General features: G+C 37.3%; 1 protein-coding gene across 1 annotated transcript in view; it reads left to right on the top strand.

The window, feature by feature from the left end:
* Positions 1-14,088, top strand: part of NRG2 (neuregulin 2) — a 287,139-nt gene that overhangs the window by 223,253 nt on the left and 49,798 nt on the right. Inside the window, exon 4 of the mRNA XM_058176612.1 lies at positions 10,402-10,522. Within this exon, the coding sequence (XP_058032595.1) occupies positions 10,402-10,522 (121 nt within the window). The remainder of the gene's footprint in view (positions 1-10,401; positions 10,523-14,088) is intronic.

The following is a 14,088-nucleotide window of genomic DNA, read 5'->3' as shown; positions in this document are numbered from 1 at the left end:
TCTTATGTAAGAAAGACTTGGGGGGGGAATTATATGGTTATAGAAGCTATAAAGGAGATATTCTCTGAATTGGATTGGATTTTTATGCTTTAGCTGGTTTTAAATACTTTAGGATTAATTTGTTCTATTGATTTATATATTTTATTACTGTTTATTGTTAATTTTTTGAAGGATTTTGGTTATGTAAGGAGGAAGTCAGAGCTAGAGAGGGAAAATTGGTATAATAGTTTTGGGGGGGGAAATTTTTTTAGTATATGTTTGTTTTATTTTTAACTATACCTTGTGCATGTTCCGGGAAGTCAGGGGGGGAAGGGGAGGGGGTTTGTGAAGGGAGAGGGGTTGGGGGGAAAGGGGGGGGGATTTTTTTGTAAAACTTTTTAAATAAAAAAAAAAAGAAAAGAAAACTCCAAGGTCTTTAACAGGGTGGGGGTCATCTGTAAGGTAATGTCCATCGAGTTTGTATTTAGTGTTTAGATTCTTTTTTCCAATGTGTAAGACAGAGCATTTGCTGGTTGAGATTTGGAGTTGCCAAGTTTTTGACCATTCTGACACAAAGTCAAGGTCTTTTTGAAGGGTAGCTGTATTGTTGATAGTGTTAAATAGTTTGACATTGTCAGCGAAAAGAACACAATTACTTTTAATATGGTCACAGAGATCATTAATGTATAATATGAAGAGTGTTGGTCCAAAAACACTGCCTTGGGAAATGCCGCTATTGACAGGAACAGGATTTTTTTTTAATTTGCATTTAAATCCTGCCCTTCTCCGAAGACTCAGGGCGGCTTACACTATGTCAAGCAATAGTCTTCATCCATTTGTATATTATATACAAAGTCAACTTATTGCCCCCCAACAATCTGGGTCCTCATTTTACCTACCTTATAAAGGATGGAAGGCTGAGTCAACCTTGGGCCTGGTGGGACTTGAACCTGCAGTAATTGCAAGCAGCTGCTGTTAATAACAGACTGTCTTACCAGTCTGAGCTACCAGAGGCCCTTTGATAGGGCACTGCCTATTTTGACCACTTGTTGTCTGTTTGACAGGAACGCTGATATCCAATTGTGGAGGGGTCCGGAGATGCCATAGGATTTTAGTTTTAGGAGAAGTTTGTCATGTACCACTGAGTCAAAAGCTTTACAGAAGTCTATGGAAATGTTTTGCCTTGATCAAGATTTGTAGTCCATATGTTTTTGCAGTGAAGAAGTTGTAAGTTACATGATAATTTTTTTCTGAAACCAAATTGTTTATTAGAGAGTAGATTGTTTGTTTCTAGGTGGAGGGTAATGGATTGGTTGATGATAGTTTCCATAACTTTACAGGTGACGCAGCATAGAGAGATTGGTCTGTAATTTTCAACTAAGTGGGGTCTCCTTTTTTGAAGACAGGGATGACCGTGGCTAGTGACCAAAGTTTGGGAAGGGAACTGGTCGTGAAGGCTTTTCCAAAGATTATGCTTAGGGGTTCTGCTATATTAGTGGAAAGCTTTTTTAAGAAGTATGCACATAGTCCATCAGGTCCTATAGATAGGGATGGTTTCAGTTTGCAAAGAGCTTTTTCAACATTTTTCTTCAGTGAAAGCTACATGTGTTAGGTCGTTGTTGGTGCAGTTGGGGAATGTCGGGTAGGAGCCATTACTGTTAACAAAGACTGAGCCAAAGAATGTGTTAAAGAGGTTTGCTTTAACTGTTTCATCATTATTTTCTTTGCTGTTAGATTCTTTTATCATCTTTTTTTGCATGGGCCTACAGTTGAAACTCTTTCTCTCCATTTATATTTAAATAATTATTTTTTATTTTCTAACTTTCTTCTTAACATCTGTTATATATTACCGGATGTTGTCCTCCAATCTTTGACCTTTGTGCTGTAGTTGATTCTTGTACCCTTTTTGATTCCATCATCTTTTTAAGTTTGAGAAACTATTTGTTTCACCTGTAATTTGCTATAAGTGTACAAGTGATTCCAGGCACTCTACATTTAAAATTTAATTATTAATTATATATAATAATAAATAATAATTAATTAATTAATTAATTAATTAATTAATTAATTAAAAAACTGATTTAAAAAGTGGAAAAGACTAACAAAAAATAACCAACACCTCTTTCCTAGTATGTATTATTATTATTTTGGAAAAGAACACCAAAGAACAAAGATTAAATCCCAATATTATTGGAGTGTGATAGGATATTCTATTGAAAGAGGCCCCTTTTAAGGGCTTCTCTTAATAATAATATGCACTTCAGGAAAGATACTCTGCTATAGTACAAGGGCATTCATAGAAAAGGTACATTTCTGAGGTCCCACAGAATCATGTAATTTTAATAAAGGGACCTAGAACAAGCATGTTCTATTAATCTACTCAGTCTTCATTTGTTATTTTCAAACAGCTCATTCTACTAGAAAAATGCTATTGCAGCATTATTTGTAGTTGTTCCTCTGGATTTTTGCTCAGTGCATGTATCTGTATTGACCATACACTAAAAAGGCAAGCAACTGGAAAAAATATTTCCCCCCCCCCAAAAAAAAAACACCCCACAACATAGTGATTTTCAGGATCAATGTAGTTGATACTTCGTTCTTTGCTAGTATTTTGATCCTCTCCATAGTTTTGAATTTCATACTCCTTTTTTTAAAGAGATCTACAGTATAATTCGAGCTGTAGTTAGTCTTATACCAACTATGGCCATGAGTGTATACGAGGGATGGCCAAAGATGATACATGATAAAATGTGTACCACAATGTTACAACAAAAACTCTGAAAATTTTAATTTGTGATGATGTCAGGACAGAAGTCCATAAGACCAAAGTTTGTAACAATATATCACCATGGATGGCCATAGGTGTATACTATAGGCCACCCAATCAAGCAGAAAAAATAGATGTCCTTTTTGCTAAACAACTAACAAATATATGTAGGAAACACACTACAATAGTAATGGGGGACTTCAATTACCCTGACATCAATTGGAAGACTAATTCTGCACCAAGTGAGAAATCAAATAGGTTCCTGATCAACCTAGCTGACAACTTTGTTGTCCAAAAAGTAGAGGAGGGAACTAGAGGGACAGCCATACCGGACTTAATTCTTACAAACAGAGAAGTGATAGAGAGACTTGAAACTGCAAGAAACTTGGGTGAGAGACCATGGTTTTGGGTGAGACCATGTCATACTAGAATTCAACATAACTCAAACACAACCAATAGAACATAATGATGACAGAGTCTTTGATTTTAAAAGAGCTGATTTTAATAAACTCAGAACTTGAGAAAGATTCCTTGGATGAAAATCCTAAACGGGGAAAACAACTCAAGAATCTTGGGAAACTCTGAAAAATATGATCATAAAAGCCCAGACCACACAATACTACTAAGAAAGAAATCCAAGAAGAAATCAGCATGGCTGCACAAAGATCTCTCTGACAAATTGAAAGACAAAAAGGACAAGTACAAAAAATGGAAAGAGGGCCACAAAACTAAGGCAGAATATCAGCAGATAGCTAGAATCTGCAAAGACGAAGTCAGGAAAGCAAAGGCTCAGAATGAACAAAGACTTGCAACAAAAGTCAAAGACAATAAAAAAAGTTTCTTCCAACATATAAATAAGAAGAAAAAAATCAAGGAAACAGTCAGTCCACTAAAGAGAGAAGACGGCAAGGCAACAGAGAGAAAGCAGAGCTGCTTAACTCATTCTTTGCATTCGTCTTCACACAAAAAGAAACTATAGCCCAACCTACCAAAAACATAACTATAAAAGACAGACTAGAAATAAAAATTAAAATAAGCAAAAAAATAGTAAGAGAATACCTGTCTGATCTTGATGAATACAAATCACCACCATGATGGACTACATCCCAGAGTTCTAAAGGAATTGGCAGATGTCATCTTAGAACCACTGTACCACATCTTTAAAAAATCCTGGAGTACTGGGGAACTACCAGAGGACTGGAAAAGAGCTGATGTGGTTCCCATCTTCAAAAAAGGAAAAAAATTAGATCCAGGAAACTATAGGCCAATCAGCCTAACATCAATACCAGGGAAAGTACTGGAAAACATAATTAAGAAACAGATCTGCCAACATCTAGAAACAAGTAAAATAATAACTAGCAGTCAGCATGGGTTTATTAAAAACAGGTCATGCCAAACCAATCTTATTTTATTCTTCAACAGAGTGACTAAATTAGTAGACCAGCGAAATACTGTGGACATAATATATTTAGACTTCAGCAAGGCATTTGACAAAGTAGACCACAACCTACTTCTTGATAAGCTAAAAAAAAGTGGTATAGATAGCATCACCATCAGATGGATTTGTAACTGGCTGGCAAACTGTACTCAACTAGTAGTCCTTAATGGGTCTATCTCTACATGGAGGGAAGTAAGCAGTGGGGTGCCAAAAGGTTCCATCTTAGGCCTAGTACTCCTCAATATCTTCATAAACAATTTAGATGAGGGAATAGAAGGGGAACTTACCAAATTTGCAGATAATATTAAGCTTGCAGGAATAGTTAACATCCTAGAAGATAGACTCAAGATCCAGATGGATCTTGACAAACTTGAACACTTGGCCCTATCTAACAAAATGAAATTCAATGTAGAGAAAAGTAAAGTCTTACACTTAGGCAAGAAAAACCAAAATTACACATATAGACTGGGTGAAACCAAGCTTAATAGCGGTAACTGTGAGAGGGATCTTGACGTCTTAGTGGACAGGCAGCTAAATATGAGCCAGCAGTGTGCAGCAGCAGCCAAAAAAGCCAATGCAATCTTAAATTGCATTAACAAAGGTATACAATCAAGATCAAGTGAGGTACTAATACTACTCTATAAAGCCTAGTAAGTCCACATCTAGAATACTGCATCCAGTTTTGGTCACCACACTATAAAAAAAGACTGGAAACTAAAACATATGAAGAACATATGAAGATATCAGCCTTTTTGAAAGACAATACGCAAGAAAGATACTTAAAGGAATGGAAAAAATGGATTGACTATATTCAACGTAGATATCAGACTAAGAGTTATCAGACTGTTTTTGAATGATTATGATGTATTATTTTTGATTGCTTTTGGGGGAAGTTAGGAATTGATGATTGTAGGGGTATAATTAAGTTGGGACGAAAACTTTTTAGCATATGTTTGTTTTACTTTTAACTATACCTTGTGCTCGTTCCGAAGTCGGGGGAGGGGTTGCGAAGGGAGGGGGGAGGAGGGGGGGAAAGGGGAAAAAAAATTTTGTAAAACTTTTTGAATAAAAAAAAAAAAAGAACGGTTAGAATAGAATAGAATTAGAATAGAATTTTTGATTGGCCAAGTGTGATTGGACACACAAGGAATTTGTCTTGGTGCATATGCTCTCAATGTACATAAAAGAAAAGATACGTTCATCAAGGTACAACATTTACAACACAAGGGATGGTCAATATATCAATATAAATCATAAGGGTTACCAGCAACAAAGTTATAGTCGTACAGTCATAAATGGAAAGAGATTGGTGATGGGAACGATGAAAAGATTAATAGTAGTGCAGATTTAGTAAATAGTTTGACAGTGTTGAGGGAATTATTGTTAATCTGTCAATCTGTCAAACTCGGATTTCAGAATAACTTAAGTGTAAATAACTTAAGTTTCTAAATCATGTATTGAATAAAACAATTTATTATTAAAAAAACAAGATAAAATAAATATAGGTAAAGGTAAAGTTTCCCCTTGCACATACGTGCTAGTGATTGCCGACTCTAGGAGGTGGTGCTCATCTCCATTTCAAAGCCGAAGAGCCAGTGCTATCCAAAGACGTCTCCGTGGTCATGTGGCTGGCATGACTCAACACCAAGGTGCACGGAACGCTGTTACCTTCCCACCAGAGGTGGTCCCTATTTTTTCTACTTGCATTTTTATGTGCTTTTGAAACTGCTAGGTTGGCAGAAGTTGGGACAAGTAACGGGAGCTCACCCCATTACACGCCAGCACTAGGGATTCGAACCACTGAGCTGCTGCCCTTTTGATCGACAAGCTCAACGTCCTAACCCCTAAAGGAAATTATAATTATAGAGCTATCCAGATCATAGAGCTATCCAGATCATATAGAGCTATCCAGATCCAGTGCAGACTGCACTGGCTACCTGTGGCCTTTCGAGTGCACTTTAAGGTTTTGGTTACTACCTTCAAAGCGCTCCATGGCTTAGGGCCTGGGTACTTACGGGACCGCCTGCTGTTACCGCATGCCTCCCACCGACCTGTACGCTCTCACAGAGAGGGACTTCTCAGGGTGCCGTCCGCCAAGCAATGTCGGCTGGCGGCCCCCAGGGGAAGGTCCTTCTCTGTGGGGGCTCCCACACTCTGGAACGAGCTTCCCCCGGGTTTACGCCAAATACCTGACCTTCGGACCTTCCGCCGCGAACTGAAGACACATCTTTTCATTCGCGCGGGGCTGGCTTAAATTTTATCGATTTTAAATTTTATCAATTTTAAATTTTTTAATATTAATTTTAATGGGGTTTTAGTTTTATATATTTTAAAGTTTTTTAGGCCAATTATAAAATAAGTTTTTTAATTTGTATTTTAAATTGTATATTGTATTGTTTGTTTTTACTTTTGGCTGTACACCGCCCTGAGTCCTTCGGGAGAAGGGCGGTATAAAAATCGAAATAATAATAATAATAATAATAATAATAATAATAATAATAATAATAATAATAATAATAATAATAATAATAATAATAATATAAGAGCCTGCAAATTATTCAACAACAAAACCCAAGAAAATCCATCTATAGAAAGACCACAAGGTATGCTGGTCTGCTACAAATACAAAGGAAAATGTCAAACTGTTCCCTATCACAAGGAGAACTTTCAAAATACTATGGATTACAAGATTCTAAAGAAAAGAATCAGGAACAAAAGGTTCAAAGTATAGCTTTTTTTGTTTCCTAAATAGCATCACTATAAAAAATATAATTTTTGAATTATATTTTCAAACTTCCCTTGAATATTTGACTCCTGGTTCTCTGATGCAGATATTTATTTGAAGGAAAAAGTGTTTTCCCTCTTTTTACTAAAATACAAATCTCTCACATGCTAAAACAAAAATAGCTAAGTACGGCATAGCATTTACTTAGTCAAATAATGAAAAGAATTCTATATCAAAATGCCTCTGTCAGCATTCCAACTAATTCCTCATTGTAATTCAGAACTCTGAGACAAAGTCCATCAGAGAATGACAGTTTAGCGTAGAGCTTAGCGGCTAGGAGTTTTCTCAAAACTTGCCATTCTAGTTTGAGGTGTTCCTCCATAGTTTCGCTAAAGATAAGAATGTCATTCAAATACACTAGAACTCCTTTGTATAGGTGCTCATGCAGCACCTCATTAATGCGTTGCATGAACACTGCAGCACCTGCAACACCTGTAGCCCAAACAGCATGACTTTAAACTGGAAGCTGCCTAATGGGCAATTGAATCCTGTTTTCCATCCATCACCTTCCTTGATCCGCATGTGGTAGTAGGCTTCTCTGAGGCTAGCTTGGTAAATACCTTTCCCTTTGCCAGCATGTCCTTCATGAGGGGGAGGGAGTAGGTGTTTTTCACGCGCACAGGTTTATTCTGCAGAAATCAACACAAAGCCTCACCCCCAGGTCTTTTTTCTCTTTAAAAAGTACAGGGGCTTAGACCTTAGATTTAGCGGGCTGGATAAATCCTCTCGCTAAATTTGCATCAATGTATTTCCTCAATTCTCCCATCTCCTTAGGGGTCATGGAATATATTTTTGGCTTAGGCAGCTTTGCCCAGGCACAAATTCTATTGCGCAGTCCGTGGGTCAATGTGGGAGAAGCACATTGCATTCGTCTTCACTGAAAACTTCTGCTAAGGCTCTGTACTCTTTGGGTATTCTCAGGCAGCCATGCAGAGCCTCTATGGTGGAGGCTACTCCTTCTCTTTGGCTGAGGTTGCATGGTCCTAAAGAGAGCTAGTTCTTGGTTTGCGGGAGGGGGGACAGCAGTCTGATAGCCACTTTTAGCTTCCGATAGCCATCTTTTCATGTGATGGTCGGGGCCCACTTGTCTAGCCAGGACAGACCAAGGATCAGTGACTCGGTCATTTTTGGGGCAACTACAAATCATATGATTTCCCAATGGCACCCCATTTCCAGTCTTACAGGTTGGATGACTAAGGTTGCAGGTGCGCCACCCACTACTGATCCATCCATCCATCCACCTGCTCAAACCGGATGGGAAGGCTCAAAGTTCTTGTCTCTATTCCTAGATCTTGCACAGTTTGGGAGCTGATCGAGCACCTGGTGCAGCCAGTGTCTATTATGGCCTCTAGGTCCCCATGGGAGCCTGTCCTGGGTATTACTATGCGAAAATTTATGGTGAAGGGATGGATGGCTTCACTTACCATCGGGTCCTCCTCGCCATTTCTGCTGGTGTCAGTGGCCTCTGAAGCCGGAGTTCCCCCCTCCTGGTACAGTGGAGGAGGGACCTCCATGGCTTGCTGAATTTATTTGCCTTTGTCTTGTGGCTTTCTGGGATGTCATGCCCCTGTCGGAGTCTGAATCTGAAGGGGAAGAGGAACAGCTGACAGAGAGTGAGAGAGTGGATCCGTTGGCTGTGGAAGAAACTGGGAAAGTGCAAAGTCAGGCTGGGCAGAGCAGGGGAGAGGTAGAACAAGGGAGAGGGCGTTCAGATGAAGACCAAGGCCCACCCACTCCTCATCCTAGGCAGTGCAGGGAAGAATGGAGAAGAGAGCAACATGGGTTGTGTGGCTTACTATGGAGGAAAGGAACCAATCCTCTTTACAAGGCACAGCTGTTGATGGAGTTTAAAAGTAGAGGCAAATAGGAGGAGCAGTTGTTAGAAACAAACACTGAGTTTATCTGAGATTTATTTGAATCCTGGCATCCTCCCAACTGGTTTAATTTACTGCTGTGCTACTTTACTTGTGGAATTCCTTATTTTGCTTGCCCTGCCAGAGTAATTACCTTGTCTTGCCTTTGGATTTTTTGTTAGAGGTTTTCTGCTTACAATGTTTGGGACTGAATTATTGCCAGCCAATTATAGGTTGGTGGAAGAGCTCTCTCCAGGCCGAAGAATTGAAACGGACATTGGGGGCACAGTTGGTGATAATAAAGGGACTCATATTGGTTCTCTGGCTGTATTGTCTTTGTATCACGCCCCAGGTCATCACATGGGAGTTCTTCTCGATCTTGCAGTCGCTGGCATTTATGCCTGAGGAACCGGAGCCGGTGTGAGGCATTTGAAAGCTCAGTGGCCCATCTGAAGCACTTTATAACAGGCGTGGCTGCCGGTCTTGTCTCCACTGCCTGTTTATTGGCAATTCAATGTCCCAATGGTCATTTGGGGGCCTTTTCCAGCGTGGAACTTTGTGGGGGTGAATCTCTAAATCCGTAGTCACTGCCATCCAATACCAGTTTTGGATCCAGTTTGGTACTCCCCATGCTTGCCTAAGGTCCTGATCCAGGGCCTGTTTGAATTAGTGGATGAAGAATTGTTCAGGCCAGTCCCGTAATTTGCCAGCTACTTTTCTAAACTCCCACATAAACTCTTTGGGGCCCCGGCTGCACTGCTTCAATCTCTTGATTTTTGCTCTTGGTTGGCTGTGTCCTTGAACCAGGCCCTTAGTGACTGCACAAATTCGTCTGCATCTTGTAACTCAGGTGCTCCTTCAGCATGGAGTTGGGCAACCAGTCTGCTGCTTTCCCCTCCCTCATATTGTCTACAATGGCAGAGATCATCTCCTGATCTAATCGGTATTGAGCTCCATAACGATCAATATGGGCCCAGATGCAGTTTAGAAAGTAAGCTAGTTTCCCCAGGGTGCCATTGAAGGTAGCCAGGAATGGTGGTAGGGCAGTTGCAGGCAGTGCTGCTTGGCCGGTGGAACCAGTGTTTGGGTCAAAGCCCTACCATTGGGATGATAGGGCCCATTATCAGCTTGCATGGAAAGAGTTAGGCAGAGAGAGCAGAGAGAACTTGTATTTATAAAAGCCTTTCAATTACATCATATTTTCTCAAAGTTAAGCATTCCTATGTCCTTCTAAAGTTGTTGTAGGCCGTAGTCCATCTCTGAATTCTTCATGGGGGAAAAGGAGAGTTTTCTTGAAATAGTGCCTTGATTAATTGGGTAATATGTCAGTACCAAAGATATTTCAGGTTTTCAATCCAATTTTATTTAGCTGATTTTTTAAAAAAGAAAACTGGATTTTTATTTTCCATTTGTACTGTATAATTTATTACCCTTTTTGTAGTCCTTGTAAAATGGCCTAAAAATTGTTGAAACACAAAATATAAATTCCTATATTAATAGAAATAAATAAATGAAATGTAGCATACTTAAGAAATCAAAAGGCAAAATAGTGATGTAACAAATCTCCTTTTCTTCACAGTAACCACAACTCTGCCTTCTGGGCCTGGACATACTAGACAATGCAATGAAACCGTGAAATCCTATTGTGTGAATGGTGGAGTGTGCTATTATATTGAAGGCATAAATCAGCTATCATGTAGGTAAGAGAAAAATGTTTCTTTTCTCCAATTCAAAGGTATCTTTGCAGTTCAATAGAATAAATGTTATATGCAAAAGAACAATGTTGTATTGGTGGGTATTTGGCGATAAAATTAGTTAAGAGGAGATGTTGACTGTAATAACATGGCTACTGTTTCCATTACTTTCAATTTTGTTTAGCTCGATCTGTAGAAAATTTCTTTCTCAATTCATTTGTTCTGGATCATTAAAAACAATGCCCCACTTTCTCCCCCATCTCCATGTTCTTTCTACAACTCAAGGGTGACTTGTTTCCCTTTTCCCTACAACCTAGCTACCTGCAATAGCATCATCTTTTTAACAAAAAACAAAAACAAAACTTGATTATTCATAAACCAGTCCCACTCCATCATTCAGCCCAAATTTCTGGACTGTAAAATTTGGATGGGCATTAGATGGAAGCAGAGAAAGTCCTCACTCTTTTCTGCCATTCTTTGACAATCTATATTTTTGCAGTCCAAATTTGGTTGCCCAGTCACAGTCATAATCAACATAGCACAATAGCACAACAAAAATATCAGCAAAACACATTGATTTCTTTTATTTCTACTTTTATTTATCTATAATCAACATTGGTAATTATGAAATAAAACAAGGGGGAAATAAGAAACATAATAATTCTAGGTTTTATAGGGAAAAGAATGAAACACTTTCACCTCTAAATTTCTGCTTAAAAATGCATCTAATGTAAAGCAGTAACTAAAGGCAGTAACTGAAAGCTGCCATTTCTTGAGGCTTCCCATAAGATAAGTGTTTGAAAACTAAGTGTACAAATAGGATTCAGGATACATTTCATCGCAATTTTCTGTTGCTGAAGATTCTAACAGCAGTTATGGCTGGTGTTCCTAGCTTGTCAAGTAAAAGTCTATGGAGAGTGATGCTGAGTTCCTCTGTAAATGTTTCTAGGGGTAGAACCCAAAATTTATTTCCAAGTGGGCTTGAATAAAGTTGCATAGTGAATCATTTGGAGATTATATTTTTCTGGCTGGTCATTTATCAGGATAGTTGTCTTCTTGTTGATAGTAATACAGAATGATATACTGCTTCACAGTGCTTTACAGCCCTCTCTAAGTGGTTTACAAGTCAGCATATTGCCCCCAACAATCTTATATACCTCTTTTACTAAGATTATTGCCAAACTCACAGCACATTTTGGATCAGACCATTGTAAAGGATATTGCTATCATCTTTCACTTTCTTTAAATTGAGTTAAGAAAATAATTAATATATAAATAAATAACTTGTTTTAAACCAAAGAATGGAAATTCTTTTCTGCAACCTTGCCATACATTTTCAAATTGTTTTTTCTCTGCCTCATTATATCATTTTGTCAAAATGTCCAGCTTTACTTCTTTTTATTTTCTTACCCTTCACAATTAATCAATGTGCCCAATTATTGCAAATCTGCCTAGAAATTTAATGTTATTCACAAAATTTGTATTTTCAACAACTTTTTAATGGCAATATTAGTAAATTGGTTAGTTCTTATGCTTCTTTGAAATGCTAAAAGTCATGGTGCAAATTAAGAAATGACTTTCTATGGTCAACCAGTTTTTAAAGGTTTCTTGAATGTGATCTCATATGAAATATTTTTTTAATGATGTTTCTGAATGGGAGAAGATGGGCTTAATATAGTTTAAAGTAAGTGGAGAGAATATTTGATATATGTTGATAGGAGAAGTTATGATAATTAAAGATTTCCTCAAATATTCTAAAATGAGAGATGCAAAAGATTAACCAAGAACAGGTTTCAAATTGTTTGATAACAATGCCCCACCCAAAAATGCAGAAGACCATAGGAATATGAAAAATGTTTGGAAAGGTTTGAAGATAATCAACAAGCATTGTAAAGGATTCTTAATGCTTTCTGAGGAGCCTATAAAGTTCTGATCTGGCATTATGACATGAAATTCATTCAACTCAAAGGAATTAAATAAAAAGTGTCAAGGCAAAGATCTAACTGAGCCATAGCTAGAGGACAGATAGCCTCTTAATTACATTTAAATGTAATCAGTCAAGAATGCATTTTTAAAAATGCACAATATTTAATATTGTGTAGTCACTCCTGATTAACATGTTTGACTGATGCCATAGTTATTGTTCTTCTCCTCAATTGATCATTTACTTGGAGTGTAATACTGAGAAATCATCACTTTACTATATGATTTATAATTATCTAGGATATATCATTAATCCAGGATAGATCTCAGTGATGAGCAACTTGGGGCAGTTTACAACATTGTAAAAACAAGTACAAAACATTAAAATATTAAATATTAAAATAAACAGTTTAAATAAATTAAAGATCAACATTATAGGAAATGATGTCATAGGATCAGCTAGTGAGTAGAAATGGAATAGAACTAAACAGAACTATTTTTCCAGAACATTTTTTCATAAGCTATTATCCTCACTTACCAGAACCGCTAATTTGATAGAATCTTATAGCAGGTAAATTTGATGTTCAGCTTTCATGATTTTCAAGTAACTCCTCATCCCTTTTGATCTGCTGGGCTTTTTGCAGAAAACTGATTGACTCCTGCAATTTTAGACTGAATTTCTTCTCATAATCTGATGATATCATTAATTTAACCAGTTGTTACATACATGCTATTTCCTTTAGGTAGCTCCATAGAATTTGAGTGGTTTTGTCACTCACACTCTGTACTAGAGTAGAACCAGCTCCCTGAAATGCTTTCCAAATTGAGCCTGGAAGTATGCTATATGTGAAAATATAAAAAAGTTTAATGGAAGTGTGAAGATGTGCTTGAAAGCAATTTGCTGAGTGTTTATGATTCATTATTAACAATACTAATTTATTTTAATTGATAGAACTGTTTCAAAGAATGCTTGATCGTATTTTTGGTACACCCATTTCATTTCATTTTCCTCATCTTCTCTACTTTTATACGATAGTTGTATTATAAATGTATTACTTTGTGTCAGCAGGGGATTTATAAGATTTTAGAGCAGCAGAAGGTGTGCATCTATTTTGTTGAGGCTGAGATTGTTTTTGACAGAAATTGTTTTTCTGTTCACTTGCATATTTTATAATAAAAAGTTGTTATGAAAAATTCCAGCATTCTCTTCCATAAAGAAAGCTAAGTAATCTTCTGAATTTCTAACCTCCTACCACAATGAAGAAAGGACATTTGGAACACCACAAATATAATATTTTCATATATTTTTTAAAAAATAACATTGTTTTATTCATTGCTTTCAGTGAAATTTATGAAAGATATAAAACTTGATTGGTTTTATATACAAATGTGTTCCATTATCTATTCAATTAACTGTTTTGTTTTGATTCTGGAGCCTGCCAAAGGAATCAATATAGCTCTCATTATCCATCTCTGAAATTCAGAGCAAAATTTGCTTGACATGGAACATGCATTGTGGCTTATGGATAGGTTTGTCTGTGAGGATTTGCTTTGGTTCCATATCATTCTGCCATGTGAGTTTTCATAGGTCAGCAGAGAATGCCTTAGAGTAAAAAGAAAAAGAAGCAATAGAGACTGAAACAAAGTTG

The sequence above is a fragment of the Ahaetulla prasina genome, chromosome 3 (assembly GCF_028640845.1).
Source record: "Ahaetulla prasina isolate Xishuangbanna chromosome 3, ASM2864084v1, whole genome shotgun sequence".
Classification (NCBI taxonomy): Eukaryota; Metazoa; Chordata; class Lepidosauria; order Squamata; family Colubridae; genus Ahaetulla; species Ahaetulla prasina.
This window is presented reverse-complemented; position numbering and strand designations above follow the sequence as displayed.